At 38.0% G+C, this 27,831-nt stretch overlaps 1 protein-coding gene and 1 long non-coding RNA gene across 3 annotated transcripts in view; one reads left to right on the top strand and one right to left on the bottom strand.

Annotated features, from left to right (window-relative positions):
* LOC121735991 (prostaglandin D2 receptor) overlaps positions 1-27,831 on the top strand; it is a 41,122-nt gene that overhangs the window by 5,574 nt on the left and 7,717 nt on the right. The window contains exons 2-5 of one of the 2 annotated variants that reach the window (XM_042127003.1): positions 5,354-5,719; positions 8,964-9,140; positions 18,297-18,480; positions 22,762-22,997. In XM_042127003.1, coding sequence (XP_041982937.1) covers positions 5,390-5,719; positions 8,964-9,140; positions 18,297-18,480; positions 22,762-22,997 — 927 coding nt within the window. In that variant the 5' untranslated portion in view covers positions 5,354-5,389. Of the gene's footprint in view, positions 1-5,353; positions 5,720-5,869; positions 5,877-8,963; positions 9,141-18,296; positions 18,481-22,761; positions 22,998-27,831 lie in introns of those variants that run through there. The other variant, XM_042127005.1, reaches the window with a different exon arrangement.
* LOC121735998 lies at positions 4,269-26,967 on the bottom strand. Its single transcript, XR_006036954.1, has 3 exons — positions 26,937-26,967; positions 11,722-11,726; positions 4,269-4,580 (listed from the first exon to the last, which is right to left on the bottom strand). It is a non-coding gene; the product is annotated as an uncharacterized LOC121735998 (long non-coding RNA).

Raw genomic sequence — 27,831 nt, 5'->3', positions numbered from 1 at the left:
TTAGTTGGCGAGGAGTTGGATATCCTATTGATTACCAGGTGATGCTGCAGCACCAGGTCAACTTTCCATTATTATGTGTATACGTATAATGTATATTCACAAATATCACAAACTAGAATGAAATATAAAACCCATCAAATGACTACAAGTTGCTAACGGCCTTTCATGAACCAGATAAACCCTGATTGTCCAGGACTGAGCAGGCTGATGATGATGAATTATAGCTAAGAACACTCTCGATCATGCCAGCTTTGCTACGATGCCACGGACAGATACACACACAGACAAACAGACAGACAGACAGACACGTCAAACTTATAACACCCCTCTTTTCTGTTGGGGGTTAAAAAGACGTTTAGGCAGGAAAAATATTGCCATACTCGACAAAAATTTAAGTAATTTATGTTTTATGGGCAAGTTAACACTGAACGGAACACCCATTTAACATTGAAGAAAAGTCTGAAAGACATATTCATTTTACACATAATATTTTATTTTCTGTCTCGCTACAAATAATATTCTCATGTGACTTTCTGGATTTTTTGAATTTTGTCGTCTATGCCAATAATACCTACATTTAATATCCATACCATACATGAAACGAATTTTAGCTAGTTGAGTTGAGTACTATAACAATAATTATTTTATGCCTAATCGACTTTAAATAAGCAATTGATATACATAATATTAAGTACAGAGTATATAATTTTCTTCCACCTCATATTTTGTATAATATTATCTAATATACAAAATTCTCGTGTCACAGCGTTTGTGCGTTCCAGGTCAAAACGGCTCAACCGATTTTAATGAAATTTTGCATTTACGTTCGTTAGGCCTGATAATAGGTTTTTTCTACTTTTTATATTGATACTAGAAATCAAGGCAAAACAACGTTTGCTGGGTCAGCTAGATTACCGATAACATAGTAGGATTCTTAACTTGTATTTTTAATTTTAGGCGCAGCGCAGACGACAGACTATCCGAGACGCACTTTTTAGTCGTGGAAATAGAACCTATGCAGTAACGCACACGTCTGCGCTGCGCGTCGTGTGCGTTACTGCATGTAATTGCATAGGTTCTATTTCCACAGTCTAAAAAGTGCGTCACGGATAGTCTGTCGTCTGCGCTGCTCCTTAAGGTGTTATATCATCCCAGTAACTAATTTTAACATTACATCTCCCGTTAGTACTAGTAGTATGGAGAGGCCGTGGTGTCGCAATATGACACATTTCGGGAGCGATATGCGATTTGAAAGTATAATGATACATGTGGCACCATTCGTGAGCAGGATAATGTGATAAAATACTTCTATTTCGTCGTGAAAACTGTAAACTAGATGACACCCGCAACTCAGTTGCGTCAAAATACATTTATCGCGCGGGAACCGTGCATTTGTTCAAGGATAAAAAGTATGCTATGACCTTCTCCTAGACTCAAACTATCCCCATATCGAATTTCAGCAAAATCGGCTCAGCGGTTTCGGCGTAAAGAGGTAACAGACAGACAGACACATTTTAATATTAGTTGTAGTCAATGTATTGAGTTAAGGTGTAATTAAAGCGTTAAAGATTTCAAATTCTATATATCAATTGTCGGGACTCGGTGTTTGTTGCCAAACTCAGGATACATAGATAGGCATAGTAAATTCTTCATTACTTCATTACTTAAACTAAACTATGTTAATTGATCAGATAGTTTTGTGACGAGGGGCGGCTCTGCAGGTATAACGATCAGTCGATCATTCATGTGAGATTTGGTGCAATTCGTCCGCATCCCCTAAATACCGTAATTTATGGACGCCCTAAGGAGATCTTCATGATAGAGGCATGAAGCGAAAACTTTCCCTGTAGTGCCATTATATAGTAACTATTTACTATTTAATAATCTGTGATAGTACCTACCATTATTCCAAATACCTAGAGGCGGGATTTCGCTTCTATTATTAGAAATCTATTATCAACTACCCTCAAAAGTTTAAATACATTCATTTATTACTGACGGCGACAAAGTCAACACGATTAATGTTTGTTGACTAACAAACACCGAACCAGCGATTAGGTAGATTAGACTATCTATTGAGAACCGCTCTACTCCATTGAGAAACTATATTGACTGATGTTTTAGTAGGAAAGTAATTTAAATGCCAGTTTACATTATTCCAATCCAGTGATTTAATACAGCGCCAGATTGTTACTGGAGTCTGGAATAAAGTAATTTGTGAATTGTGGGAAATAACATGCGTGGAGGCAGCAAAGGAAGAACTTCCGACCGCGTGAGGTGGTATGTCCAGTCAGGCCAAAGCCCACGTGATATATTTCAGCTGTCGTATATATACCGACGCGCTCAGAAAACTTCGATAGCGCGATGCAGGAATGTTAGGCTAGTTATGGCTGCCAGTTTAATATTTTATTTTATTTTATAGCTCTAGCCTTACAAAATCTAAAGGTAAATGATTCTGATGAAAATACCAGTTGTAAAATTCTTTGTATTGGTTGTGGACTTTAAGCCAGATGAAATATTAGCTACGTCGACAAGCCTTACATTACTAACTAGATATTACCATTACCCTGTCAGTCGTTATTGATGACTGACGACTGAGTCTATCTAGACATGTTACTTAATTACAGCTGGAGTCTTACCTGACAGATTGATGAAAGTACTGTAGTATAGCTGTATATTATTTATTATACGTGGTGTAAAACTTTAAGATTGCTTGACGGAACAATGCACGATGTGGGGGTAATCGGTGTATGTTTATATTATAACTAGTGGTCCGCCCGTGCCGTACATAGCTCATAAGTTATTGGTTAAAGCAATCAGGAACATCTTAGCTATACATTAGTGAAAGAATTTTTTAAATCGGTGTAGTAGTTCCTGAGATAATTGCGTTCAAACAACCAAACATACAAACTCTTCAGCTTTATAATATTACGAGCTTTTGCCCGCGGCTTCGCTCACGTTAAGAAGTATTATTATATACAAACTTTCATCCCCTATTTGAACCCCTTGGGGTTGGAATTTATCAAAATCCTTTCTTAGCGGATGCCTACGTCATAACATCTACCTGAATGCCAAATTTCAGCCCGATCCGTCCAGTGGTTTGGGCTGTGCGTTGATAGATCACTATGTCAATCAGTCAGTCACTTTTGAGTTTTATATATATAGATATTAGTACTAACTACTTGCTGTCCCGGCAAATGTTGTTTTGCCATATAAAGTATTTCGCCCTGGATATTATTTTATTGAAGTGACTAAATAAGTATGGCACCATTGTAACGTCCATCGCTATCCTGTCGCACAAACAATGGTCGCCGTCAGTCTCGAGTTGTAATAATTTACTATTATATTTTATTCAACAAATGCATTTAACACTATAAAAAGTACCCAGTAGTCAGCGTTGCCAGATTTTTTTTGTGCTAAATCTTTGGAACTTTTTGAGTGAAAAAGCGGGATTCTTTAGTCAAAAGCGGGACAAAGTATAAAAAGGTATAAAATCAAAAGTTTTTTGAATTTTATATTTTTATTTGCGATAAAATAACGTTTGCGTTACAATAGATAGCTAAATTTGCCAAATAAAATCCACCCCTCTACCTCCCACACTCTTATCTTCATTACGTGCACCTTTCTTTCTCAGCACGCTGCACGTACCTACGTTTGGGTTTTCCCCGAAAAGCGGGACTGAGCCTGTCCCGCGCGGTACATTTAATTTTGATGAAAAAATCGGGACGTCCCGCCAAAATCGGGACGTCTGGCAACGCTGCCAGTAGCCGATTCTCAGACCTACTGAATATGCACATAAAATTTGGTAAAAATCAGTAAAGCTATTTCAGAGCAGTACGATAACTAACATTGTGACATAGAGAATTTTAATATTTAAGATAGATATAGGTACCAACTAGACGACCGGCGACACAGTGAACTTGTGTCACTCCTAAAACCTTCCTTGCCTTACACTTACACGAATGTTTCAAGTCCGCATAAGCATTATACGCTCTTAATTATCCTTTGCAGCCAACATTGCAGACTAAACGACGGATCCTAATGTCTGCATAGTGAAATAACTTAAAAATTATGTGTTTTATATCTCTATTAATCGCTTCTCCTTGAAAGGACAAAATGAAACTTTAGTGGAATTTAGGCCAGGTTCTAAGATTTATTGACGAAGTTATTCTATTATAAACAAGAAATATTTAATATAAACATTTTTAGGGTTGGAACTTGGACCACATCTGGCAGCACGGAATCGCCTTTTTCCGTCGCCCTTTACCTTTCTGTCGCTTAGAACTGCCATTAGCAAGACCGAGACAGAAAGCATAATGCGATAGCACGCGGCGGAATCCTCGAGGCGATCGGCATCACGGACAAAATGCAATGGTCGGCAGGGAGACTCCGGAACGCTGAAGCGCGCGATAGCATGCTAACGCATCCTTTCACCGCCGATCACTTGCTATCGCGATCGCCTTTTTTGTCTGCGGAATGCGACAGCGCGCGTTCGCATGCGGCAGCACACTGCAGCACGTGGTAGCACAGGCGGTACAAATGCGATTCCGTGCTGCCAGATAAGGTCCAACACGTTTAAGCTTAATCATAAAAGCTGAAGCTTTAACGTCTGGCTGACGTAAAAGACATAATATCTGGGCCCATATTCGAAGTCAAATTCCATACATTTTTAGGGTTCCGTAGTCAATAAGGAACCCTTATAGTTTCGGTCTGTCTGTCTGTCCGTCTGTCTGTCCGCGATTTTTCTCAGTCTATAAGGCCTACAAAGCTGTAATTCGGCATGAATGCACACCTTAATGATGCCGACAAAATGGTGTATTAAAAAATTTTTTTTAGGGTACCTGCCATATACATCAAGCGGGGGTAATTTTTTTCCGCGTCCACCCCACCGTGTGGCGTGTCGTTGGATAGGTTTTTCAAAAATATTATGAGTATTCATAAATCATTTTCTGATTTAGGGATCCATTTGTGAAATATGAAGTTTTAAAGTGGAAAAAATCGTTAGAGTCCAGTATCCAGGTAACTCCAAATCCAAGCAACCATTTACCAGGTAATTCTACCAGGTAAATGGTTGCTTCTGGAAATGTGGAAAAATTCACGGGGGTAGGAGATATGGTGAATTTAAAAGGAAAACTATCACTGCTAAGAAGACTTCATAAATCATTAGTTATTGAGTAATAATCGATCAACTAAAAAAAATGTATTCGGCGAAGTATAAAGGAAATTTTCGTTCGAATTCTTTCGAACGTAACTGTGATGAATGATGATGTTGTTAGTAGTGTAAAACACATTAAAAATGTACATTCATTGACCATACAAAAACTAAAAACTTTTACACAAATTTTCTTTCCAGACACCAAACCATGATTCGAAACTAGAAGCCTACAAGATGTACGACACCACCGAGCCCACCGATATCTACGAGCTGACTACGACCTTCGAAGACCTGATCACTACAACCCAGAACAGCACCTGGGATGTCTTCAACAGTACTTTGAGCTTTAGCAGTACCTTGAACAGTACTTTAAACAGTACTTTGAGTGCGCAAAGGCAGAGGAGGATATGGGTCCGAACGGCGATACTCACGATGGTGTACCTAGTGGGAATAATTGGCAATGCCACAGCCATAGTCATCCTGAGGATAGGCGAACGGCGCGTGCGCAACAGGAAACATCTGCTGCTACTGACTTCGCTCGCGGCTAACGACCTTGTCGCCCTGGTAAGTTCTTAAAGTTGTAAGAGATCAAAGTATTCTTCACGCTGGTGTATTTAGTAGGGATCGTGGGTAATTCCACCGCCATAGTCATCCTGAGGATAGGCGAACGGAGCGTGCGCAACAGGTAGCATCTGCTGCTGCTAACGGCCTCGTCGCCCTGGTGAGTTTCTTAAAGTCTCTGTAAGAAATCAAAGTATTCTTCATTAATCTCATTGATACTATGCTGGCTGACAATAATTTTGAGTGTACGGCAGAGCAATTCGGTAAGGTGCCGACAGGTAAACAACAAGCAGATATTGTGCAATATATCTGCTCTCAAACATTGGTTGTTTACCTGACGCTATATACGTAATCACCTATGTCCTATAGAGTAGAATTGTCGCTTTCCCTGAGCATCAGTTCGCCCATGACTATTAACAATGTCGGATGTGCAAAATCGTCATTTTTGTTTTATTTCATAAAATATGTCCTTATAACCAAGGCTATTGTGAGCTGAAAAGAAAAAATCTATGTTATGCGTAGTTTCTGAAATAGCCACATTAAAAATGTCGTATATTACTAAGATAGCCCGCTAACAATGTCGGATAGTCACTACCTACGTTATTAACGGAACGCGGAAGCGAGTAAGAGCGCACGATGTGCCACATCCGACTATGTTAACGGAGGGAATGGACGTCGCGCTGTCACTTGTTTTTTTGCTACCGTAGTTTTATTTTTTTACTTTTCGACGCCATTTTCAATGTCTACATGATCAGCACGGCCAATTAAAACTTGGTACTCAACGAAATGAAGAAAAATATAGTAAAAGGCAAAAAATGCTGATGGTAATATTATGTCCAAAGCTAACGCTAGTGCGGAAAATGGTATTTATTATTCTTTATAATATTTTTTAAATATTTTTATCAGTATAGCTTATGTTTTATTGCTTTAGATTTGATTATGAGATGAATTCTTAACTTCATCAACATTAATTTATCGTAGGTAACTTAAAATCGTAGGATGTACCACATCCAACGTTCTTAACCGGTTTTTTCAAATGTGTAAAATGTCGGTAGTACCACTTCTGACATTGTTATGTGGATTTATAAATTTGTAAAATGTCGGTAGTACTAAATCATAATCATATCATTTACTTTTCTTATTGATTAAATGGCGCTTGTAGTTTGTACCATATCTGTCGTTGCTTACCGACTTTTAAGAAATTTCAGAAGGCTTTAAAATGGGTTATGTGTGTGTTGTATTTTTCATGGTTTTGCGATTTGGTGACTAGTAGCTGCCATAAAGCCAGACTTTCTTGGCATTTTGCTATTAAGCAGGTAGGCAACAAACATAAAAATTTACTCAAATTATGTAAAAGTGACATAATTCCCAAAAATAATATCTAAAATGCTATTTAAAATACCACAATGGATCAGAGAAAGTCTCGGATGAAGAAGACTGCTTTTGAATAATTAATCTAATAAATACTTATCTCAATTTTTCATGTAAACAAAGGCTGTGGTGGTACGTAAGTGTCCTAAAATGTAGAATTTTTTAAGAACTACTTGACTCCGCGAACTTCGTTTCATGGGCCTGCAAAACTGTCAGTCCTTCGTCAGTACTTTCTGTATTCCCCACACATTTAGGCACCATCATCTCTCCAGCATATTTGGAAAATCTAGATGAGATCGATAGCCGGTCGTTCGACTTGCAAATATAATATTTTCCATTATACATACGTGGTAGCCACCGCCGTTGCCGCGTCGGCGCGGGCGCCTTATTTTGAGCTTTAATCAAACTGTCCTTACTTCTAAAATATTTGGCCCATGGTAATAATTTAAAGGACAATTCTATTTTTCATATAATTCCAATTAATATTTTGATATTTATGTAGGTAAGGATTAATAACGAATATCCAAAAAAAGTCACGCTAGAAGGAGATGATTTGAAGTAATTTTTTTAATGAAAGTAATGGTTATTATTCGTTAACCGTAAAAGATAGACATAACATGCCTTGGGATTTTTTGTAGATAATGATGAGTACTATAAATATGTGTAACATTATTTTGATGTATCATCAGTATTTTTCGTAATAATGACATTTTTGGCAAATTTTTACCACTTTGTGTTATATTTTTGCTATTTTCGGTAGGATCCCTAATATTTTTCAGAATTATACATAGCCTGTGTTCTTTGCAAATGATGTAGCTTTCGAAAAGTAAAAGAATTTTTAAAATTAGTTCAATAGTTATTGAGCCCATTCAATACAAACAAATATACGAATAAAACAAACATTTTCTCTTTATAATTAATATATATTTTTATTTTGTTTAGTTAATTTATGTTATGCTATCAAAAAGTCAACAAAATAGTGTTGGTAATAATTTTTAATTTCAACGTTTTAAGTAAGTTTTCATTTCGGATGAAAATTTGATTTTCCGAATTATTTAAATCATAAGAAATGTATTTTCATACGTACATTGTTTTTACGTTTTATTTAACAGAAGTCCATAAAACTATTATTTTTCTTTAAATTGTTGTTGTTTTCGTTGGTAATTTCTACATGCGACATATTTTTAAATTAACAGTTATCACTTAACAATGACGTAAATGCCACTTCCGACAAGCAATCGTCGATTTTCTACAAGCAACAATGTCGGTTCTGGCATTTCCGACAAATCAGCATTACTCGTACCCCGTTAAAAAGGTCAGAAGTGACTTTTCTCATATTTAGGCATAAAATACGAGATACTCATAATAACATACCTATCAAACGTAAATAACTTTTATAGTATTACCCTGAAATTTCATGATCCTACTTGAAATAAGTAAAAAGTTATGCACAATTTATACTTTGAATCGCTCTCCTGTAAAGTTGTCGTTTTTCACATCCGACATTGTTAATAGTCATGGGCGAGTTCTCAATGCTGGTGCGATTTCTTTCTTTAAAGTCAGATTTTTCTGGATTTAGGCAAGTCAAAGTCCTGTTATCTCCCAACTAGCTAATCTACCGTCTTGGATGATCTTATGGTCACGCTTTCTCAGTCTGCTTGTCCCAAAACTGAGCCTCAAGCCAACAGTCCTAAGTCCAGTCTTCTTAAATCTGGACATGCAAGCAGGGCATGCTGGGCGCGACGGTGCTGCACGTTTTTGGTGTCGGAAGTCTGTTTCTGTACTCTCACACAGTCCTGAACATATTGTCATGGATAAAATCCATGACATGTTCAGGACATCCTACTCCGTCCTACATGTTGCGATTACCCCACAGTTGGGCATGCTTGGCGCGATGGTGGTGTCGGTGGCGGCGCCGCAGCTGGCGGGCGCGCGGGGGATGTGCGTCGGCCGGGTGGTGCTGCGAGTCTTCGGCATCGGCAGCGTGTGCATCGCCGTCACTATGGCGCTGGAGCGGTACCTCGCCCTCACACGACCCTTCCTCTACCAGAAGGTAAGAGGAATACGTTTATTTTACCACTATACATATAGTATAACAACAATAGAACTTACTTCTTACTTAACTAGAGTTCAAATACATAATAATTTATAACTCGTTTTGTGATGCCACACCACACACATGCCAAAAGGCCGACAACGCACCAGCAGCTCTTCTGATGTTGCGAGTGTCCATGGGCGACGGTAGTTGCCAATATTTATATATAAAAAAATGCCAATATTTTTCTTTTGCTAATTTCTGACTTTATCTGCTGTAAAAAGAATTCGTTTCTGTGGCAGTGCCTGAAACTGATTCTAGTGTAATCTTCATTCTGTCGCTGCACAATAGTCTATATATCGCACGCGCACAGCCTGTAAAGTTTGAACCGATTCAAGATTCGTGGTATTCGAATTGGTCCACGAAAACGGTATTTGCCGCAGTCTACATAACTAGCTTGCCATTTCATTTCGCGTTTTGAAACATGAACATATTTTTATTAGTGACGTGCGTTTAGTTCTATAATCGACCGACCGAATCGAAGACTCTGTGGCTCTGTTGGTGGGCTGTTGGCAGCTCAAGCCGGGGGTCGCGGGTTCGAATCCCGCTGACGGAACAAAAAGTTTTCAAAGTTCCTGGGTCATGGATGGTATTAAATATGTGTATTATATAATAAAAATCTTAAATATATGTATAGTATAAAAATATTAAATATATTTCCGTTGTCTGGTACACACGTAACACACCACGTAACACAAGTCCTTCAGGTACTTAGCACGGGGCCAGACTGACGTGGTGTAAAGCGTCCATAGATATTATTATTATTATAATCAAAGCGAGCGAAGCGAGCCCTAGTATATACCTCAACCTGTACATTTTGTGGTACATTTTACGGAAAAACTATCACGCCTATTGATTTGTGGTTTAACATAGTAATTTTTATTTATACAATGTGTCCATAAATACATACATTCTTTATTTTAATGCTCTAAGTCAGATAGTTTAGAAGTTATAACGATTTTTCTGTGGGGTAATGTGTGGTGGCCACAAAGGAAGAAGGAAGGCCACATTTCTATGAAGCATAGGTCAGATTAGTATGAAGTCAGAGATTTTTTTTTTCAAAAGTTGAAGAAAAAAAAATTGTATTCATGATTTATGGCATATTTAAGGGACAAATTGGCTTTCTAATATTTTTTTCTCCAACTTTTGAAAAAAATAATTTATTCGGGCTTCATACTAATCTGACCTATACTTCATAGGAAAATCGTTATAACTTCTAAACTATCTGACTTAGAGCATTGAAGTAAAGAATTTATTTAAGATGAAAACCTCCTCTATTTTTTTTAAATAAAAAAGAACCAGTTTAATGTGCTAGATTTTTCACAAAAAGCCATTAATTAAAAAATTCACAATTTTTTTTCTTAAACTTTGGTTTTTCTATGTTTGATTCCACGAAATTTATAACATATTATTGCCTGTGTAAGCGTAGTCCACAAGTTTAGCTATCAAATGAGACCTTTTTTATTTTCATAGGATATTTACATGAGAAGTACTGGTCAGATTAGTGTGATAGCCCGAGAAAAACTAAAATGGCTGCCATTTTACAACCGTGAGAGAGAGAAAAAATTTGAAGGCCAATTTGTCGATAAAATATGCCATAGATCATGACATTAAAGGATCGGACACCGGTGTCGGGACACATTGTATGTAGATATGTTATTATCACTAGTCAGTCGAGGTGTGACGACGCGAGCCCCCACAAAGCTCGGCTTTTAGGTAATTTTAGGATATTCTATTTATTACTAGCTGTCTCGGCAAACGTTTCTTTGCCATAAAAAGTATTTCGCCCGTATTATTTTATTGAAGTGACTAAATAAGTATATCACCATGGCAACGTCCATCGCTATCCCGTCGCACAAACAATGGTCGCCGTCAGTCTCGAGTTGTAATAATTTACTATTATTTATTCAACAAATGCACTTATCAATATAAAAAGTACCCAGTCACAGTATAGCAATAGGGATATGTCATATTACTATACTGTGACCCAGTAGCCGATTCTCAGACCTACTGAATCTGCATATAAAATTTGATAAAAATCAGTAAAGCCGTTTCTGAGGAGTACGCGACCTAACATTGTGACACGAGAATTTTATATATAAGAATATAGATTATCTTTGGCATAAAGATTTGTCTAGAGCAAATTTTGAAAGCGCTGTACCCAAATCTACCCTCAATCTCTACATTTTATAGCTCGGTTGTAAAAAGTAGTTATGTTTGTAAAAAAAATGGTAAGTAGAAAATCTGGGGGCTTAAAAAGTAAATAAAATGATATTACTAGGTAGGTATTATCTAGGTAGTATCTGTCAGATAAGTTGTGAATAGCCTATCCGACACTTATCAGTACTACATTGATATGTGCCGGAGTGGCGAGTACAGACACCACTTGGTGAGACAGCCCCTTAGAATCAACAGAAATGTTGAATCGATATTAAAACTGCTGCGTAGCGTCTCGACAAATACAAATAATATGTAAATCAGAAACGCAGTAATCTCTCCCACTGCAGTACTGTGTAAACCTCATAACAAATCGATCAACGCTATCTAAACACTTACCATTAATTGCTCGATAAGCTCGTTGGTTTGTTTATGTACATAATTGATTACTTGCCCTACCCTCCCTTCTATTTATACTTTTAATTATTTTATAAAAAAATACAGAAATTACAGAAATCTAATTTATAAAATTCTCGTGTCACATTGTTTGTGCGTGAACTCCTCCAAAACGGTATGTACATACAGTCGTTAGGCCTGAGCATCGGCGTACCGAGGGGGGGCAGGGGGGGGACCGCCATTATTATATACAATCTTTCATCCCCTATTTTAACCCCTTGGAGGTAGAATCGATCAAAATCCTTTCTTAGCGGATGCCTACGTCATATCATCTACCTGTATGCCAAATTTCAGCCCGATCGGTCCAGTGGTTTGGGCTGTGCGTTGATAGATCACCATGTCAGTCAGTCACCTTTGAGTTTTATATATATAGATTTATATTGATACTGGAAATAATTTATACGGCAAAACAACGTTTACCGGGTCAGCTAGTGATATTATCTGTAATATTCTCCTCATATGGATAATGGAAGTAGGTTCAAAAAATGTAGAGTTTATGAGTTTTTACATCCTTTAACATATTCGTATGGTTCGCAGAACTATATTATTAAGTCGTCTTTGACATGAGAATTGAGATACAGACAAAATAACTTCTGAGCTTAGCCATCAGCATTCCGATGGGCGTTTTCGCAGTCTAAGATGCCTCAGCGCTCGTATGATACAAATTTTTTTCAAGAGAAAAGTTGCTTCTACAGTAAAAGTTGCGTATATTCGTTCTTTCTGCAAAGACTCGAAAAGGAAATATGTTACAGGGTAATCTTCAGTATAAAATCATACACTCGAAAAACATAACTCTCCAGACGCTGTCGAGTAAAAGTTAGACAGCACATTGGCCCCGTGAGACGTGTGTCTAAACACGAAACTTTATGGAAATTTTGTTCATTGAAGCAAGTAGCAAGAGGCGCTACTTCCCAACAAACAGTGCTTACGGCAACCTTTTTTGTAGCTAGTGTTATATACGGTATATATTATGGCGATCCTGCGCAATTCTGCCAACAATAAACAATTAGGAAGTGGCGCTGACCAAATCCGGTGTATGATACCGCGATACATAATCTCGCATTATATTATATGGCACATTGTCTGTATTGTCTTATAGAGTTGCCATTAGATACCGATCGTCTAAGGGAACGTACCTGCGCTGCGTGATCCGGGGAAGAGGGCATTTAATATATGTTATGTAAGGTCGTCAGGATTTAGGATATTATGTTTTAGTCATAATATATCTTTTCATCTGTGTCACATGTTCATATTATGTAAAATTTATAAGTCGAATATTGACACAATTACATCTTAAGGTGCCGGTTGGCAGCGAGCGACATGAAGCAACCGCAGACGACGTGTCGCAGCGACACTACTGGTTTATATATTGTATTTCTATGAAATACCCTTCGCAGGTAGCGACACGAAGCTAGCGACACTTATTCATAGAAATATACATTTATAGAAACCAGTAGTGTCGCGACGTCACGTCGTCAGCAGCAAATTCATGTAGCCGGGTTTCAACTTGTACCTTTGTTGTAATTTGTAACTGAATAGTCACTTAGTCCTTATGCGCAGTTCCTTGACCTAGTAATTTGATCATTTAACTTCGCAGTTGGATATATTTTCCTCACGCGCAAAAACGTTCGGGGATACCCTAAATCATCCATGTTATCTTAAATCGATCCTCCGAGTTCCGACATATTATCTGCATTATAAAGAAAACTCTCCTTAAGGTACGAGTACAAGTTCGAAGCCGGCTACATGAAGTTGCAGCAGACGACGTGTCGTCGCGACACGTCATTTCTGTGAATGTATCACTAGCTTCGTGTCGCTTGCTGCGCAGGGTATTTCATAGAAATACATAGAAACCAGTAGTGTCGCGACGACACGTCGTCTGCAGTTGCGACGTGTCGCTCGGTTCCAATTTGTAACTTTATTTGTCGAGCAAGCCTGAGATACTAAGATAAAAGTGATATTCGAAGTATGGGAATAGAGCCCCTGGTTCCGCCAAAGGAGTAGGCCCCTACCACACAGCGAATTTTCAATTAATTATCCTCGCGAATTCATTTATATAATTTTTTCATCGGGAGTATGGATATTCTATATTGTATCAAATTATTAAAGGTGGGTTGCACCAGAGGCGTAGTTTTTAAGGTTCAGGTTATCGTCAAATATGGTGTCAATTATGGACTTTTACTAAGAATTTGACATTTCATTTGACATTTTGTTATTGTTAAAGTTAAAGTCATAGTCATAAAAAAAAAAAAAAAAATGTGCTACAGAATTGCGAAAAAAAATCCGCACGGTTAAAATTCACAGTGCGAACAGGCCCTTACTGTTTAGCATAGTTTAGTATTTTGTTCATGAACGCTTTTGTTTGATCATAAATTATTTTCTATTCACCCACATAGTTTGGCTGCTTTTTATTTAATAGATCGAAAGGTCGCGTTATTTTCTCTATAAATAATACACCATGGTCAGGTATATTTACGTGTGTTTACATTGGGAAGATTCTCCTGTCCCCTGTCCCCTGTCCTCCGTCACAACACATATGTCTCCCGCTGCCCTGGCTGGCTGATTGCCAACTAGTGTGAACCTGTTAACCCCATGGTCGACAAAAGCGCGAGATATTTAATTTCCTCTAGTCAGGGGGCTTAGACAATACGTTTTCTGTATCCGATTTCCCTAATGTCGAATTTCGATTTGGAAGTCGGCGAGACAAGCGCAAACGTTCGATTTCCTTCAAGCGTGAATGCGCCGACTTGCACCCGAAACGTACGTGCGTAATTTGTTCAGTTCGGAAAAAGCGAACGTGTGTACTGATTCCATTTATTCGGATGTCTGAATAAGAAAAATGAATTCGAAAATCAGAAACGGAAAACGTGTGTCGAAGGCCAGCCCCGATGAAAAATGTTTGGAGTTGCCATAAGCATTCGATAGTATGAAGCCGACATTCGACTCAAGTCATATAAATGCTATATATTATTTTGATCAACAATTCTTTAAAGAAGCGATAAAGTAAACGTGCTGGCTAAGCCCCCAGATCTGATTTGATCTGACAAATACGATAATACGAGAAGAACACATAAATTAAATGACACTTATAATTTACGTTTCAATCCATCTTATCAAAGCAATCTTTTTCTTTACGTTTATTATAAAATATTATATTTGTATCTCTAATTCTGAACAGAATATATTATACAAATATATTTATCAAATTAAATATTACATATAGTTGGGGAGGGGAAGACGGGATTTCGGGAGTAGCTCGAGCGTGTCAGATTAAGCTTGCATAGGCTTCCAACATGTACTCGTATCTAGTTATCATGGTATAGAAATCAGATTTCTCACGTGGTGGGTAAAAAATATTTTTTTTAATATTGAAATGTCGTCGGATCTGTCAGATTAAGAAAGGGGATGTTTAGTATACTTACCCCAAATAAGCTTCCGTATTATAAAGCACTGACGATTCATAGGTTAGGTAAGCCTGTAGGGACATTTTAAAGTAGATTTTAAAATATAAAAAATTAAGCTTCATATTATCTTAACTAAGTTTTGTTTTGCTCTAAACTGAATGATTTAGTCCTTGTTGTCTAAAATATATTTATAATTTACCTAAATAAGCAATTTTCTGAATATATTTTCTTTTTCAAAACTTTAAAATGGCTGCAGTTTCTGAACCCACCGCTAAAATAAAAAAAACGCTCTTATTATTTTTTTATCACCTTTACCTAATGTACAAAACCTACTAAGTCTCCATGACGCTCGAGTGACTACAAAAATAGCACCCTCCCGTCCCGCACGTGTCCTTAGTTCTTATTAAATTGATAACTTATTGTTTATAATTTAAAGTCAAGACGTCACAGGTAGTTAATAGTTATATCATATAATATGACTTATGAGTTATGACTCTTATGAGTCACATTATTATGTGAGTACCTCTACACTTGCCAGTACTTACATATTTTTATGTTTAACCTTATAATGCCAAGGATTTAAAAAGTTACAGAAATTGAAATATGAAAATGTTTGAAGCGTCTTCTGGTACCATCTGTTGTCTATCACCAAACTGGTTGTTACAACTCACAATATATTGCAATAGTGTGACGTTATAGCCCAAGAGTCAGTGACAGACAAACTTTCCTCATTTTATAAAACCCGAAAGTTTACCTGCATTGCATATGACCTATACAGAGGTAAGAACGACCAGCAACTAATGGAGTTTCGTCGCGGTTACTTTTGGAGGTCCGAGGTATGTTCTGAAGGTCTACCTAAAGTTCAATAAAGTATAAAGCTCTTTTTGGGGTTCCGTAACCAAAGGGTAAAAACGGGACCCTATTACTGAGACTTCGATGTCTGTCCGTCTGTCCGTCCGTCCGTCTGTCTGTCTCCAGGCTGTAACTCAAGAACCGCTGTAGCTAGACTTCTGAAATTTTCACAGATTATCGTATTTCAGTTGCCGCTATAACAACAAATACTAAAAACAAAATAAAATTAATATTTAAGGGTGGCTCCCATACAACAAACGTGATTTTTCGGCCTTTTTTGCTCTATATCAGTAATGACAACAGTTAGGCACAAGAAGACATACAATAGAGTATGTCTTCTTCAATTTTTATTTGTATGTATGTCTTCTTTAATTTAATAATATTAAAATAAAATAAAAAATTAAGTGGGGCTCCCATACAAAAAACACAAGTTTTGGCCTATTTTTCGTGCGTGCCCTTCGTGCGCGAGTCCGACTCGCACTTGGCCGATTATTTATTTTATTCTGTAGAAATCTCGTCGTCCACTGCCAAACACTTTTGAAGGTTTCTTGTCACTGCCAGACACTTCTAAAGTAGACTTTGATGTGGTGAAAAGATGAAAGTCTGGCTGTCGCAGTCTCTTACTCTATTATGAAAGCTATCCGTTTGCTTCAAGAGATAGACAATAATGGACCTTTAAGTTGAGATATGGATGGATGGCCACATTAATTCTTATTGGATGGATGGATCTGGGTGCACGATAGTGCACCCGCCGAGACGAGCCAAGCGAAGCAAGGGCACCTTCGCCGTGTCGCTACCGTCGCGGAGGTGATGCAAATATTTAGTTTCTGATCTGAAGTTAGTAACGAAAGAGCCGAGCCATACATATTTACTGATATGTAGAATTTGTTTAAGTTAGGGTCAGTAGATTTGGCCGTGTAGCTTGGCACTCCATGAGATCTTATATTATATTTCACAGGGTAAACCTTATATTGTGATCGTCTCGGCAACATTTTACAAGAAATGTTTTGGTGGGATTTTTATGTTTACAAAGTCACATTATATTTTTAACCGACTTCCAAGAAAAATAAAGAGCTTTTTTCGGCTGTGGCTTTTTAATTACCTACGCATTTTAAAGACACGTACACTGAAAATCAAAAACCTGCGATTTTTAATTGAACATAAAATTTTATAATCGAGTAATAAAAACAAACAAGTAGTAAATCACAAACATATCGAGCAAGTGTATGAAATCAAATGGTTTTTATTTTTAGCTCTAACATTACATTTTTCCTCAATAAATGTTGTGGGCAATTTCGCGCGCTTTACGATCGTCGATATTAGACATAGCACTCTATATGAAGTGTCGAGTGCTAGTATGGAGGTCGCGATTCTCATACGGGTCATACCTCGAATCTCACTTCGACGATCGAAGCCATTAAGATCTTTTAACAGACGAGGTGTAATATATAGAAGTGATAAATGATAATGCTGTATATTGCGGTCTGGTTATAATCATTCAGTATTTAGTAGACAATTTTACTACATAGCTATAAGTCTCGTTAGTGGTGAACATTTGGACCAAACTCCATACATTTTATGTCATACTCCTTTTTGGATTTGAAACGCAAAGAGGCAGAACTTTTCTTCTAATAAGAAAACATATTTTATAGAAATTTTATTTTACTTCTTTATCGCAGGGAAACCGTACATTATTCCCCAACAAAAACTATCCTATGTCCTTTCCCGTCTCTCGAAGTAGTTGCATTCATCGTAATCTCTTCAGCCGGTAAGAGAGGTAACCAACAGACAGACGAACAGAAACTTTCGAATTAATACTATTACCATGGAAAAGTTTCGTAGCAACATTAGTTCGCAGCACCTTCCTAAGGCCCATATAAATAGTCAGTACTCAAGATGCATCTCGGTCTCAAGACACGGTTCAGGCTCTGTGATTGGTTGGCTGTCAAAATCTGGACCAATCACAGAGCCGAATCGCGTCTTGAGACCGGGTCGCATCTTAAGTACTGACTATTTATACCGGCCTAAGAATCAAATGTAATGAGGGTTTTCGATATGTATCATTTGCCACCAGAGGGACGGTAGGGTCTTTCATGTCAAATGTCGTGTCAGACAGACATATGACAGCTATATCGTGACATGTGGAAGCTATTTGATGACAGCTGTTTGACACGACACTCGGCACGATAGACCCTACGGCTACATAGCGACATTCCCTCATTCTAATCAAAAATCATCTGTACAGCAAGTGACGTACTTCCTAATCCGCCTGGCGCTGCTGGTGTCGTGGTCGTGGGCGGCGGCGCTCACGTGCGCGCCGGTGCTGGGCGTAGGCCTGTACTACGACGCCGCGCACCGCCGCTGCGTGCGCTACCGCAACGCGGCCACACCGCTCGACGTCGGCTACGCGATCTTCTACGTCGCGTTCGGTGAGTAACATCGTGGGCGCTGATGTTGTTTACGTGGGCGTTGTTGTTTATATAAGCGCTATCCATACTAATATTATAAATGCGAAAGTGTGTTTGTCTGTCTGTTACCTCTTCACGCTCAAACCGCTGAACCGATTTTGCTGAAATTTGGCATGGAGATACTTTGAGTCCTGGGAAAAGACATATGATAGTTTTTATCTCGGGAAAATGTACGGTTCCGCGAGATTATCGAATTTTGGCGAAACGGGGTTTCGGTCATCTAGTTGGTTATATGAGCGTTGCACTTGGTTACATGGGCTCTGTTGGTAGCATGGGCATAACATGAGCTTTTGTAACGTAAGCGCGTTGGTTTACGTTAGCACTCTTAGTTGCTATGGGTGCTGTTGTTTACATGGGCGTTAGATACAATCAATGTTTTTTACGTAGGCGTGACCGATGTTGGTAGTTTGGAGGAAGGTTTACGGAGGTGCAAGTTGGCAGAGGTCACTCCAAATAAAACTTCTGGATAATTTAACACACTGGAATATACTCTGTATATAATTTAATATACAGAGTATATTCCAGTTACATGTATATACACTTCGTACACGGATTTATAGGTACAGGAATCATAGCAAATAACAGTTTTATCTTCGATAGTAATTAGTAGGTTGCGCCTTGATTGTCCGCGCCGCGAGAGGAAAATCCAGAAGAGCGAGGGAAAGCCGGCTGTCACTTATGACCGTCCGTCTTCTCCTCCTTCTTACTTTTGTCGTGCATAACACGCCACAGTAGCATGGGCGTTACTTACATTCAGAGTATTTTTTACGTTAACGCTTATTTGTTTGTAGGTGCTATTAGCTAGATGGGCTTTAATACTTTGCTGTTGTTTTCGCTGTGAGTGAATTTACGAAGCAGCAATATTTAATGTCAAGGAAAAACTCAAAATAACTTAGCATATAAACTTTTAATATACCAGCTGCGTAAAAATGGTGAGCCTAATTTTAAAGGTAGCGCTTTTCTAACTTTAGATTTTCAATGGACGAAATTCTTTTTGAACAAGCAATATGCTAAAGCTTTTAAGATTTGTTGTTAACGTGAATCATTATTTGGTACTTCCCTCACGTACCACCGGCTACCGCACGCGACGTGGACAGAATATCATTAATAGATCAATTATTAAAATGTCAGCCGATTTAGAGATGATATATAACGAAAATACAATAGGAAATGTGTAGGCAATTAATTATTTCTAGTATCAATATAAAAACCTACTGAATATGCATATACAATTTGGTAAAAATCAGTAAAGCCGTTTCGGCGGAGTAAGGTAAGTGGTAACTAACATTGTGACACGAGAATTTTATATATAAGATTATATTGTCACCGGGCGGTAAACAATAACCTACAATATTTCTTTCGTCTCGCGTCATCAAAGATTTCTCCATTAATCATAAGAGAGTTCCATTGAACTTCAATAGACAATGGCTTACGTTACTACTCACTGTTTTTGTGGTTTTCGACGTCACAACGCTTGTTGTGTGGTCGTGTGTTGTGGTCATTCAACGAATACACTTGTTAACATATATGAAAATATTATGCCATGGAGTGAATATACTTTTGTGACTTATTTTTCCACACATTTAAAAATCTCTACCTTTTAACATTATTACTGTTTATGGCTTCTTTGTGGTGTACCATACAAAGCCATACAAATTACAAACATAACATAGGCCGGTTCTCAACTCGTGGGGATTTTTTAAAGAGAATGCTCATTCGACCAGCGGTGTGGGGTGTTATCAAATGTAGAGTCTATACAAAGTGAGCGCTGATACCGACGCCGCTAACCGCGAGAGAGCAATGCAAGATGCAAAATAATATTTTCTTTAAGTTAAGTTGCAGCGACGTCTTCCGACTCTCGGGAAATACGATCGTTGCCGAAAAATTATGAAAATTTCTATGCGCATTATCACTTTGGGAGCACTGTACATAATATTATTATCATTGTCGTGGGCGTCAGTGTGCAAACAGCCCATGTTTAATTTGTTTATCGTGTTTGTTATAAGTAATGTGTTATTTATTGTTATTCAAGTCATACATCCTTAATCTATTTATTCCCACACATACAAAGTCCGCATCCTGATCGTGCGGCACAATGTAGACATCCGCGGGCAGAGGAAACTCCAGCTAAATATAATATTAATACGTAACTTTATTTTATAATATTTTAAACCTCAAACGAAAATTGAAGGATAGTAAAATCAATAAAAACTGTTTTAAGTCTGAGTAAATTTTACCTTTTCAGAAATACCACGTGGTAAACTGATGACTTAACACCGATTCAGGAATTAACCCGTCGAGAAGAACCGGCGCAAGAAACTCTAATATCTATACTTCCATTCTGATTATATTTTTTTTAATTATTCGGCCTCTCATTTGGGACCTCTGGTTCCCCCTTCCTTAGGAAAGGACAATTATTTGCTTTGTATTTTAATTTTTTACATTTATGCATTCATCTCATTCTAATATTTGAGAAAGTGTGTTCATGTGTAACCTACACGCTTGAATAACAAAACCAATTATTTAGATCGGAGTAGAGATAAGAGCTGACGTCTCTGGAAAGAACATTGGATGAGTGGAAGGAAATAAAACAGGATAGTTTTTATCCCAAATCATAAAAAACTTGAGAGGTGTCAAGGGACACCCGAATGGAATGAAGTTATTTCTTATGTTCAAAAAACCTGTATACATAGACACTCAAAAATTTATTTAATAAACGCCATCTATTGACGCTCAGGTATACTAACAACGCGTCGTTGTTTATTCTCAAAAAACGCAATTTAGTTGACGCACAGGATCAACGCCCTCTACCATGCAGGTACTAATAAAAAAGTGTCGAGGTCAAATATCGTTCTGTCTAGCCTCCTTTACGCCGAACGAGCGATAAGGGACTTCGTTTCAAAAGTTTCAAGTACTACCCGTGTCATTGACATCGCACCAATCTGATTTATGATATAGCACAAAAGTTTGTTTATAAAGTAAATTTATAGAAGCTACAGTTACAGTCACAGAAATAGATCAAGATAGATACCGCATGTGTATGTACTTCGCGTTCCCAAACGACAAGCAATGCTCGTCTTTCGAAAGTCTGTTCTTTACTCTGCTATCGGAATCGGACGTCAATCGGAATTATAAAAATGCCTAAATGCCTAAAAGTGCCGTATTGAGCTGTAAAAATTCAAATAGAAACGTTGGCCTAGGTAATGGACACGTTTCTTATCATCGGTACGTCACAGTAGGTAGGAAGTGGCACGCTCGTTTTCATACAAATGGAACGATATGCGGTACCTATCTTGATACATGTCTGTGGTTACAGTCCTACATTAATGGTTGAACGCTTTGCAAAACTAATGTAGACTTTTGCATGTGGCTGAAACCTAACAGCATGTTCATAGTGACAACCTTATCGCAACCATGTCAATGACTTACAAGTGCCAAAAGATTCTTAATACAGTAGGAACCTTATTGTATGTAACTAAGTGCAGCTCATGCCAACGCCCAACCCCCAATGTAGAAACAATGTTGACGAAATTTTTCGTCAAGGGATGGCAACTTGGCCAAAGAATGAAAGAATTGGCATGATGACTATTTTTTTTTCTTATCGGTAATTGAAAGACACTTAAAAAATAGAAACATCGTTGAAAGAATGACTCTGATAGCTTAAAAATTCACCAAGATATGACAATTCAAATATCTCATAAAAAAGACCTGCCCGAAACGCTCTATACAAAGTGCTACGAAAGTATGACGTCAGTCTTTCGTAGTTTGTACGCATCGGGATACAACTTTGTTCGACAGGTATATTAAATATTGCGTTTATGAGAGTGGTTTCACAACAAAAGTTGCTTTTAATTGCATAAGTTATCGAATTGTATACAAATATTAAGAAATCTAATTTAAAAAAAAAATCGACTTGTATTCAAGTCGAATTTTTTTTCAATGGATATTTCCAACTTTGAAGGCTATGCGCCTTCAAAAAAAATACAAATGCTATCAAGCTGAAATTTTGGGAACACTTATTTTTTACGGTGATTTCTTTATTTTATTAACAAAATTCGCTAATCTTTGGCCTTGTCATCATCCCTATTAAGGGCCTTATGTACGCGACATCCTCTCTGCGCGCCAATGTATTCGCCCTAAAGTCGATTATTACCAACCGCTTTGTTATATAGTTCAGTTTTTGGTAATTCGCCTTGACTCCACGCTAGTATAAATTGACCCTAAACCGCCTGTGTCCCCCAGGAACCCTGCTGTGCATCATCCTCGTGTACTGCAACCTGGCGGTGATGCGCGCGCTGTACGCGATCACGTCGCCGCGCGCGGGCGCGGTGGTGCGGCGCGTGTCGCGGCGGACGTGCGCGCGCGACCATGACGCGACCACGACGCCGCACAACGCCGCCACCGCCGAGGAGGTCGCCTTCTCCCGCCTCATGGCCACGCTCTCCGTTCTCTTCATGCTGTGCTGGCTGCCGCAGATGGTGAGTACCACCTACATAAATTATCACCACCTACATAAACAAAAAATATTTGAGAGGTGTAAAGGGACACCCGATGGGACGAAGATGTTTTCTATGAGAGAGAGAGACAGACACGCGCACGCTGCACGGCTTACAACTAGATATTAGCAAAAAGTGTCGTTTCGAAAATTTTTAAATTAAAAATAAAGAAATTACCAAAAGTTGTACTTTTGGTATTTTTTCCGTCTAGCCCCCTTTCGCAACGCGCGATAAGGAACTTCGTTCCAAAAAAACTTTTTTGAATGGGCTCGAAACTTTGAATCCAGGGTTTACTACTGCTTATAATGTAAAAAGTCGTTTTCACGAAATTCCTTAGTATGGATAACAAAGAAATACATAAATATTCTTTTTCAAATAGTTTTTAACAGGATAAGGTAAGATCTAAGTTTATTTTCTTCACCAAACTCCCTAAATAGTTCATAAAAATTCTTGCTGTTGCCGAGAAACCTATAAATAAACAGCATCGTATCATATTCAAGTATGCGATTACATACATCACAAATAACTCTTTCATACATCAGTGCCGGACCGTTGACCTTTTTAATCAATTGCCATCACTCGATATCTAGACTCGCTAGGTCTCCCGTTAGACCTAATTCGATCTGACGTCCGTCTGTTCATCTCAATTGACCATCAGATTTATGATATTCGAAGTAATAAGATAATATTATATCGTTTGCATTTGAATATGTTCTAAGAAAGTATAATATAATAATAATAATAATCATTGATGGAATCAGACCATTTATATGTAGTATTATATTTTTGCTTTAAAGGGGAGTAACGTTATCTCTATGCAAGATCAATGGCAGGTATTACACGCATCAATATTATCATTTCTGGTATCACGCGAATCGCAACTACTATACTATACGGCGATACTGCGATTGGGCCTATTAATATTGATGCGTGTAACATGCCCCAGTAAACCATAAGGACTTTTTTGTTGTACCAATTAAACAGAATTCTAAAGTAACTATAGAATGCTTATCTCAAAGTGAGGTTCATAGAATTTAAATAATATTTATTATTAGTGGATTAGTGTAGAGTCTACAGTCTAGACTCTAGACGATGCTCGATCGAGGCCCGCCAAAATATAATCCTGGTTGTTGTCAAACTTTTTGATTTATACCCAAGTTTAATCTTCGCGAGATGAGCCCTATCACGCACTTAAATTTGGATGAACAAAAAAATAATAAACTAAAGTAAACAGATGTAAAAGTTTTGAGGTGGATTGTTAAAGCTGTGAATTTTTAAGATAAAAGGCATGATCTCTTTAAGTTAATTTCTAAGAAGAATTTGAGAAGAAAACTACGGCATTCTATTATGAGGAAACGTTGCCGCCCGTTGTGTCGTCGCAACAGAAAAACGCATCGTATGCCAAATCTCCGTTTTGATCGTCGATCGATCGTAGCATGTGTACTACGCGGCGTGGCAACAAAATGTGTGTATTTGTAAACTAAGGGGCTACGACGCGCGTTTCTGATGCGCTCGTCTTCTGCTCGTTTTCATCGCGTTTTGGCAGATATAAAGTTTAAAACTCGTCGGCTTCCTTGCGTTTGCTGAGCATTCAACTTGCGTTTGTATCGATACAAACGAGCGTAAAAAAGCGTCAAAATTAAATAAAAACTAATCTATTATACCGCTCGTTCGCGCGGACTCATACAAATTCAGCCAAATGCTTTTTGATACCCTGAATATGTATTCTTTTTTTTTTATAAAATAAGGAGGCAAACGAGCAAACGGGTCAGCTGATGGAAAGCAACTTCCGTCGCCCATGGACACTCGCAGCATCAGAAGAGCTGCAGGTGCATTGCCGGCCTTTTAAGATGGAATAGGGTAATAGGTTAGGGTAGGGAAGGGAAGGGACTAGGGGAGGGTAGGGAAGGGAATAGGCTAGGGGATTGGGCCTCCGGTAAACTCACTCACTCGGCGAAACACAGCGCAAGCGCTGTTTCACGCCGGTTTTCTGTGAGAACGTGGTATTTCTCCGGTCGAGCCGGCCCATTCGTACCGAAGCATGGCTCTCCCACGTATTCATTTCTTACGCCGGTTCTTCTCGGCGGGGTAGTTCCCGAACCGGTGGTAGGCAACGTAGTTTCTTCGTTCGACTTTCAAAAAGTGTATCATGATACCCATTTTGAATAAAAATATATTTATTTATTTATTTATTCAGCAGACATTCAAGTCGCTATTGTCGGTATAGGGAATTTAATAAAACCACGAGTTAGAAAATCTATGGTGCGTCGGAGCGTTCAATAAGTTGAGTGTCACTTCGCGTGCGACTTGCGTGCGGCTTTGGTTGCGACTGGGTTGCGACTGTGGGTCCCGGCCCGCAGGGAGTCGGACTAAGGGCCTGAACCTTTTCCTGTGGGAACGCTCTTTCAGCACCTAATCTTTATTTATCGAAAGCATACAAATCACAAAGTGTTAGCAGTATTTTAAAACCGATACAAAGAGCTTATTATTAAACTTAAGTATAGACCATACATTCAGCAGTCAACACTGTTTCTTACACAGAACTAATTCTAATAAATTATCATAACTTATGGCCTATGGTGTAGTGCGTCGCCTACAGTCGGTTTCTTTGTGTCACTTGCATTATGTATGGTAATCAGTCAGTCAGAACAACGCTGATTCAATTTTGATCCGTCCTGACCGAGCAACACCTCGCTCGGTCGGAAGATCTTCCTTTGCGCATTACGCATATAACATATTATTATATTCCCACAATGTGAATATTGTCATCCATAAAGTTAATATACCTAGCGGAATCGAGCAACAATCTCGAGCTGTCAAACGAAACCGAAATTGGTTTCACCTGTGTGTGAAAATATGTGTACGTATACACTTACACAAGCATGAATGAACATGAATTCTATGAGATTAAATTATCAACGTGCGGCACGTGCCGACTGGACGTCAAAAAAAAGAGTGCTGCTGTCATGTATCACACGTCTCTTTTTACCACGCAGTGTTACTGATTGTGACATCTTTCTTGCTCAGGCCTTTGTTCCTCTATTCCGCTAGGTATATTAACTTTATGTTGTCATCATAATTATTTACATTTTATTAAAATATTCAGATTGTTTTTTGTGCAATAGTGTCTTCAGTGTAATATAATGTTAAGTCTGCTTTTAAATACAATTAAATAATCTACTTTTTGACGACAAGGCATTCATTTTTTGTTAAAATCACAGATGACACAGTGTACAAAACTTTACCAAGATAACGAATACCTACTTAAGAGCGCACCTGACCCTAACTTGACTACGTACTTAAACCTAGATCTAAAAATCTGTAAGGTCTAGAAAACTGATTTTTTGCCACAAGTAACTTCAGTTCATGAAGATTAAATGTTCAAGACGAAAACACAATCACTGAAAAATGCTCGATAGTTTCTTTTTTACAAAAAACCTTGTAATCCAAGCAAAAATGTGTTTAAAACACATTTTTGCTTGGATTTTCGAAGTTTGCTGTCTTTTATTTAATATTTTTTAATATCTAAAAAGGCACTGATAAAACCTAAATTTGCTCAAAACTCTTTTTTCTTAATCATTATAGTTCGTCTTTCATATCAAGTAAAACTAACTTGGCGATGATTCCGCGTCGTCCTTTTCACCAGGCATATGAACGACAGGCGTGAGTGTAAATGATTGTGATGAAAGATGTTTGATCTTTTGAGTCAGGAGCGCTCTTAAAGTCATTATATCATTAACAATGTAATGTTGTGGCGTAGCATTATCTCGTAGAGGTGATGCTACGCCGTCGTAGCTCGTAGCACTTCCGCGTAGCTTCGTAGACCCACTTTAATTATTACCAAGATAGGAACTAGGAAGTCTATTCTCAAAAATCGAATGTCGCTGTTTATTCGAGCCACGAGAATAGGGCTATGTAGACCGTTTCGAATTATATCGATCATAAACAGAGTTTGAGTATAATGTAATTTACTCATTATAATATTGTACATTATAATAATACGATAAGATTATTATTTATTCGCTACTAGATGACGCCCGCAATACTGTTGCGTCAGTATTTATTTATCGTGTGTCGCGCGTAACGCGGGAATCGTACATTTTTCCTATCGTATTCTATGTCCTTTCCCGGGACTCCAAGTACCTCCATACAAAACAGCAGAATCGGTTTACGATCCAAATCCAAAGTAATATTAAAAACGCACTTTCGCGTTTTTAATATTACTTTGGATTGTCGTTAGATAAGAATATTTCAATTTCAAAAGTCTTAAAAACTATTATAATAACGGTTTCCCGAAAAAAATATTACGTATTTTCCTGTAAATCTATCTATCTTAGTTTCGATAACAATTTGTGTTTTATATATTCACATCTTTTGTTCGTATCGACATAACTAGATGATCAGTATTCAGCGTGGTCCCGCGACTTGGAGCAGTTTGTATCGAGCTATTTTGGTGCATCCATTACTAATGTGAAAACATACAGGACGATAAAACGACTCATAACGCGGCGACACAAGAGTTATGTTATCTTTAAGTTGAAACTTCGATTACTTAGTTAAAAAAACGTGAAAAAATAGCACAAAGCTAACGTCACGGTATATTACGAGATTTTTTGATATTTAAAAGGAAATGAGTTAGGAAAGATAATTTCAATTAGCCAGATGAAATTTGGAACATACCGCGCTAATGAGGCGTAAAGTAAATGGCGCAACGACGTAAGTTCAAACGCAGGGCAATAGTTTATCTGTAATCATACTATGATGATTAATTCATCAAGCCCCAAGCGGCCACATCCGGCCAACCAACAAATCGATA

This window comes from Aricia agestis, chromosome 18 (genome assembly GCF_905147365.1).
Source record: "Aricia agestis chromosome 18, ilAriAges1.1, whole genome shotgun sequence".
NCBI classification, from domain to species: Eukaryota; Metazoa; Arthropoda; class Insecta; order Lepidoptera; family Lycaenidae; genus Aricia; species Aricia agestis.
Note: the sequence above shows the minus strand (reverse complement) of the source record. Positions and strands in the feature narration are given on the sequence as shown.